The sequence below is a fragment of the Cydia pomonella genome, unplaced genomic scaffold (genome assembly GCF_033807575.1).
Source record: "Cydia pomonella isolate Wapato2018A unplaced genomic scaffold, ilCydPomo1 PGA_scaffold_203, whole genome shotgun sequence".
Taxonomy (NCBI): domain Eukaryota; kingdom Metazoa; phylum Arthropoda; class Insecta; order Lepidoptera; family Tortricidae; genus Cydia; species Cydia pomonella.
The window spans coordinates 506,177-513,294 of record NW_026907843.1 but is presented as its reverse complement, the minus strand read 5'-3'; the positions used below and the strand labels follow the sequence as shown (position 1 = coordinate 513,294).

General features: G+C 40.7%; 1 protein-coding gene across 1 annotated transcript; it reads left to right on the top strand.

The window, feature by feature from the left end:
- Positions 1-311: 311 nt before the first annotated feature.
- On the top strand, positions 312-4,824 carry LOC133533777 (uncharacterized). Its single transcript, XM_061872827.1, has 2 exons — positions 312-1,283; positions 4,128-4,824. Exons 1-2 carry the CDS (start codon positions 491-493, stop codon positions 4,139-4,141), a joined length of 807 nt encoding a protein of 268 aa, XP_061728811.1. The 5' UTR covers positions 312-490; the 3' UTR covers positions 4,142-4,824.
- The last annotated feature ends 2,294 nt before the right edge of the window (positions 4,825-7,118 follow it).

The window sequence follows — 7,118 nt, the reverse complement described above, 5'->3', positions numbered from 1 at the left end:
ATATTAAACGAATGTATAGGAAAAATAATGTTAAAGTAAATGAGTTACTAAAACTTAGGTTACTTATAATTTTTTAATAATATGTTTATAAGCATTTTGTATTGTTTTAGTATTTTTTTATATATAATTATTGTAAAAACTTCCTGATCTAAGAAAACAAATAAATAAAGGAAATAATAATAATATACTTTTAAATCAAATTTCATAATAATATTTAGATAACTTAGAAACACCATAGGTACTAAAGATTGCCAAACTACCATCAATCGAAGAAAAACTTGTGAAAGAGATGTAATAAAATCATCACAATTGTTAGATATGTATGCATGTGTGAGTGCGCGCCGCTGTGTTTGTAACCTGTTCTGGAATGCATTATAATAAATCAGTGGTAAACTGGCTCGCTTGTTTGATGGTCGTGCACCCTCCCGTAGCACCCCCTTGCGCAGATCTAACACGTGGCGACGTTCGGACTCGCGTTTAAAAAATAATTATGGCCACGGGAGCAACGTTTGGCGTTCTTTCGACATTTGATCACATTTCGCAGGACTGGATCAGCTACAAATCTCGGCTAAGTCAATGGTTTATTGCCAACGACATACATGAGCAGACCGACAAGTCCGCGGTCAAGCGAAGAGCGATTTTGTTAAGTGCATTAAGTGAATCATCGTTTAAGTTAGCTAGTGACCTGGCATTGCCCAATAAAGTGGAGGAATTGGAGTACGCAAAAATAATTAAAATCCTCGATGACCACTTTACTCCAAAGCGACTCAGCTTCGCGGAGAAATCTACCTTTTATTCGGCAACGCAACGGCCAGGTGAAAGTCACACTCAATGGGCAGCCAGGATTAGAGGGTTGGCGGCACATTGCGGGTTTAAGAATTTGGAAGAAGCTTTGCTAGATAAATTTATCATGGGCATGGCGGCGGGACACGAAAAGGATAAGCTGTTCGCACAGAATCAACAGGAGCTGACCCTGGCCAAGGCTGTCGACTTGGCAGAGAGCGTACGGTGCGCGCGCCGCGCCACCGCCGCGCAGGCTCCGGGGGCGAGCGCAGCGGGCGCCGGCGCTGACGTGGCGGTGGCGGGCCCGGACTCCGTGTTCAATATCTCCAAAAAAGAGAAGTGCAATGTTTGCGGGTTTACCAATCATAAATCTAATCAATGCGGCTACAAAAACTATAAGTGCAAAAAATGTAATAGAAAGGGACATTTACGTAAAATGTGCACGTTCAAGGACGCAGTGAAATTCGTCGAAGAAGGGTATGAGGACGAAGGAGACGACGGTAAGCAATTTTTCAATATTCGGTGCGTAAAGGGCAGGCCCATGACGGAGCGGGTCCGGGTCGGTGATCTGTTTTTGGAGTTCGAAATAGATAGTGGGGCAGCGGTAAGCGTTATGTTATAACTGAAAGTTTTTATAATTCCCATTTTAAAGAATTGCCATTGTCGAACTCAAGCAAAAAATTATTTAATTATTCGGGCCATATTATTAGAACGTTAGGTGTTATTACAGTACCTATTTCGTATATCGAAGAAACACATTTGATATCCATATATGTGGTTAGGAATGGGGGGCCACCTATTCTTGGCAGGAATTTTATTCGCGCATTTAACTTGGAGCTGGCGCGGGCGAACCGCGCCATGCATGCCGTGAACGCCATAGCCGCGCCGCTTGGGCACAATGAGCAACATTGTGACCAAGACATTATTGAAGAATTGTCGTTAAAGTTCCCTCAGGTCTTTTCAGGCAATCTAGGGAGATTTAATAAGTATACCGTCGATTTGCACCTAAAACCGGACGCTAAACCGATCTTCTTCAAAGCTAGACAGGTGCCCTATGCTTTAAAGGAAAAGATAGATAAAGAGTTAGATAGGTTAATTGGGTTAGGAATTTTAGAACCCGTTCAACACTCAGAATATGCGTCACCGATTGTACCAGCTTTGAAGAAAGACGGTAGCATAAGGTTATGTGCTGACTACTCCGTCACTATTAATAAACAATTATTAATAGATCAATATCCTTTGCCTTCTGTTAACGATTTATTATCCAAACTACACGGGGGCGTCCAATTTAGTAAGATAGATTTATCTATGGCGTATAACCAATTCGTCCTTGGCGAAAAGTCTCAGGGTCTGACATGTATTAATACACACCGCGGGTTATTTAAATATACCAGGTTAGTTTTTGGGTTGGCTTGTGCACCTGCTATATTCCAGCGCGCCATGGAATGCGTACTGGCGGGTATAGATGGAATAATTTTTTTATTGGATGATATCCTAATTACGGGCACGAATAAAACCCAGCATAAAGAAAGGTTAACCGCGGTGTTACAACGTTTAGAAGACGCGCAATTAACTGTCCAAATGAGCAAGTGCGAATTCTTCAAGGACGAAGTTGCTTATCTGGGGCACGTCATAGATAAACACGGGGTAAGGAAGTCCCCGGATAAGGTTAAGGCTATTTTAGAGGCGCCTAAACCCTTGAACGTAGCTCAGCTACAATCTTTCTTAGGTCTAGCCAATTATTACCGCAATTTTGTACCGTCGGCATCTTCAGTTTTAAGTCCATTGTACGAATTATTAAAAAAGAATGCAAAATGGGACTGGACGTCTATCCATGATAGCGCGTTTAATAAAGTAAAAAATATTCTTTCCTCAGATAGTACTTTAGCCCATTTTGACCCCAATGCTACTTTGATTTTGACGGTAGACGCATCACCTGTGGGCTTGGGGTCCATTCTTTCACAATTTGGTCCCGACGGAGTGGAAAGGCCAATATCATACGCTTCCCGAACGCTTACGTCAGCAGAAAAAAAGTATGCGCAAATTCAGAAGGAAGCCACTGCCATTATTTTTGGAATAAGGCGTTTCCACCAGTACTTATATGGTCGGTCAGTTCCGTTTGTATTGCGAACGGACCACAAACCACTACTCTCAATATTCGGTCCCCATAAAGGGATCCCCGAAATATCCGCTAACAGACTGCAACGCTATGCGATATTTTTATCAGCCTATAATTATACTATTGAATATATAACGAGTAAACAAAACAGTGCTGATTATCTGTCGCGAGCGTACCTTCCGACGCGGACGGCGGCAGGGGCGGGGGAAACAGGGGAGGCGGGCCAAGCCGATACTGAGGAATGTGAGGTAAGAACCGCTTACGTCAATTTCGTAGTAGAGGGTAGCTTGCCCGTGACGCTGGCCGACCTGCAGCGCGAAACCGATCGCGATAAGGTACTTAGCACGGTCAAGCGTTATGTTATGAATGGCTGGCCTAGGAAGACAAATTATAAAGAATTAAAACCATATTTTTATTGTCGATCTCAGTTATCGTACGAAAATGGATGTTTAATGCGAGGGCATAAGGTTGTCATTCCTTCGTCATTAAGGGTTGGTATTTGTAATGAATTACACAGCTCTCACTTCGGTATAGTGAAGATGAAAGCCGAGGCGCGTAAGAGACTGTGGTTCATGGCGTGGATGCTGCGCTGGAGCGGCTGGCGGGCGCGTGCGCCGTGTGCGCCGCGCTACGCGGCGCGCCGCCGCACGCACCGCTGGCGAGCTGGCCGGTGCCCCCGCACCCATTTTATCGAGTTCATATTGATTTTTTGGGGCCGTTCAATAATCACGTTTACCTAGTTGTTGTTGACGCGTATAGCAAATGGGTTGAATGTTACAATATGTTTTCGTCACATGGGACGAAAGCGGTTATTGAGCGGCTATGTGATTTTATGTCACGATTTGGCATACCTCACACACTAGTGAGCGACAATGGCACTTCTTTTACTTCACAAGACTTCAAATTGTTTTGCGCCGTTAACGGTATTAAACATGTGTTATCACCTGTTTATCATGCATCGAGCAATGGGCAAGCGGAATCTTTTGTTAAAATAGTCAAAAAGGGTCTTAAAGGTATTATGTTAAGCAGTCAAAATAATAAACCTATACAGGGAAAAATATGCAAATTTTTATTTGATTACAGGAACTCCAAAAATAGTACCACAGGTAAATCACCCGCGGAGTTAGTATACGGCCGAGAGTTACGATCGAGGCTAGATTTGATTAATCCGTTCGCACCGTCTCCTTCGTCCACAGACCTCATTGAAAATGTGGAACAACATCAGTCCTTACAGGCTAAATATTATAAAGGAGTTCAACGACCTAATTTTAAAATTAATGATAACGTGTGGTTAACTAAATACACAAATAATAATAAAAAAATCACTTGGATCGAAGGTATCGTAAAGAAACAGATTGGGAAAGTTATGTACCAAATTTATATACCACAACTGGATTGCGAGGTAACCAGACACATTGATCAACTAAGGGCTCATCCATTCCCTATACAAAGCCACAACTCGCAGTGGGATCCCGACGTCGTGCCAGACATACCGTCGTCGTCGTCTGAAGCCGTCGCGCTGGCCGCTACGGTCGCGCCCGCGACTACGAGCCCTTGCGCTGCAACGCCTGCTGCTGGCGAGCAGCCACCATCACAGCCCGAAGAGGGAGAGAGACTGGATGTAACTGCCAGACCACTAGACCAAGACCCGGCCCAGACCGGAGGTCCGACGACACCAACTGTGGACTACGTCGCTAGGCGACGATATGCAATGAGCCCTCAGTTCGCCACTCCTCCCCAAGTGCAGGATTCTAATTATGATACCGAGTAATTAGATTTAGGTTAAGGTCATTGTAATTGTACTACGGTATATTTCTAGCTATAAGAGGGAGGGATGTTAGATATGTATGCATGTGTGAGTGCGCGCCGCTGTGTTTGTAACCTGTTCTGGAATGCATTATAATAAATCAGTGTTAAACTGGCTCGCTTGTTTGATGGTCGTGCACCCTCCCGTAGCACCCCCTTGCGCAGATCTAACACAACAACAATAATCGGGCCGACAGACGGACATGACGAATCTATAAGGGTTCCGTTTTTTGCCATTTGGCTACGGAACCCTAAAAACAAAAATACATCATATTCTGGATTATTTCGCACGTATTTTATACGGGTTGTTCTCCTTGTGATTGGGTTTATTAATTATTTTGTAGGTGAGTATATTTTTATTTTTCCTTTGTTATTTTCTATACCTACTTAATTTTAAGTTTAGTATTATTTATTTTTAAATTTTGGTTTTTAAGTTTTGTAGTTTAGTTATACTTTTGAACTTAATATGGACGTATTTTTAAACATGCTTATAATAAAAAAATAAAAACACAATTACACGAGGTAGTTATCATTTAAAATAACATAATGAGGTGAACTTTTTAGTATTCATTCGAAATGAAATGTTGCGTTCATTTCCACTCGTGAGCACAATCCCAACAACAAATCCATGACAGGATGTCCTGGGTAAGTTACGACCATTTTTCATAGCGACAATCCATTAAGCAGGGACTATAGCGAAGTTGTTAGGTGTGTCAACACGGATCAAGAGACAGGATAAATCGTTAGGTTTGTTCCATTTATTTCCCCTGGTAATTCCTAGTTGAAAGGTAGTTGACCTAGTAACTTACTTGAAGCCTAAGTAGCTTTCTCGTTTAATTTTCTTTTGTTTTATTCACGTTGTTTATCTTTTGTTTCATTTAGATTTCTTACTGGGAACTCTACGCTGCGAAATAAACTTTGCCTTGTTTACTTCGGAAGAAAGAAAATACAATTTTATCGATATTAAAGGAAAATATATATTAATGTTAGTTACATAAAGAAGCTTTATTTGTTACCTAGCATATAGATATATTAAAGCGGCATAATTGTGGATAGGCGGCCCGATTCGAACTTTAAAACTTTAAGATAGGTCAAATATTAGGTCTAGATACGATATGGACAGTAAAATTTTTGTTTGAAGAAACGTCACTTTTGACACTGACATCCATATCGTATCTAGACCTAATATTTGACGTATCTTCAAATTCAAATCGGGCCGTTAGTCTTCTATACAATCATAGTCTCATAGTGTTGTGTTCCTGCAGGTGAGTAAGGTTACCAGAGCTCAACGAGGGTGCGGAGTGTTAGGGTCAGCAACGCGCATGTAACAGGAGTTACAGGCGTTCATAGGCAACGGAGACTGCTTACCATTAGGCGGACCGTATTATTTGCCACCGATGTAGTATAAAAAAATCTGCCTGTCAAATCTCCAATTGAGTTTATCCCAAATTGTCGCACACATACATTGTCCGTGTTACTTGTGCCGAAGTTTAAGCAACTATATAATTATTAAAAGGATATCAGCTAATCTAAAGTTAACCAAGTCCGTGCCATATTGTTAATGACTCTGACTTAGCGGTCCGGACTAAATTTAACCAGGCTTACTTACTTTTAAAAAGTTTGTACTCTTTTAATGCACGTGCCAATTTGAAAACTCTAAGAGCTCTCCATTATTACGGCGACCTTACACCATCCAAGCCACGCACTCTTTTAAATTAAAAATACCATCGAAATTCGATTTGCATTTTAAGCCATTGACGTATATTAAAGCCACAATGCCAGTGCCAGTATATTTCTCCATTTACTTTTATTTGACTTATTATTTATTTTGTTTGACCTGTATAATTGTAAAAAATTCATAAGTATTTAACAAAATTAAATATACACCGTATTTTTATTGAATTCCGTTAACTTCGGAGTATCAGTAAGAACGTTAAGGGAAACTAAATGGCATAGTTAAATTTAAAAAAAGAACTTTAAAAAAAAAAAATTAATTATTATTATTTTTATAAAAAGTAATCAAATGTTGCATATAGCGTTTTTGTAACATGGGCATTACATTTAACTCACCAAAACAATTGAATACTGTGACATATCACTGTCATTTCGAACATTAATCGTCCGAAATAGTATTTACGTTTAGTAGCAAATGTATTATCTCATACTAAACACTAATCAATATGTAAACAGGCCCTAAGGCAAGTCACGCTCGTAAGGGCCTTATAAGTGTTCCGGATAGGAACAAGGATTTAGATATTTTAGAAAGCAAACCACAAATCAAATATAATAAGTACTGTTTAATTACAGTTTTTAAGATAGCTTTGAATAGTGTGGTTTGTGTGGCGATAGGAAGTGTAGGGAGCTGAAGGCTCCGGCATATGTGTCGTGAGGATGCGGAGCTGTGATTGGC

Bases quoted from the DNA above. Each gene is read 5' to 3' on its own strand.
- LOC133533777 (XM_061872827.1), top strand. From the start codon at position 491: ATGGCCACGGGAGCAACGTTTGGCGTTCTTTCGACATTTGATCACATT.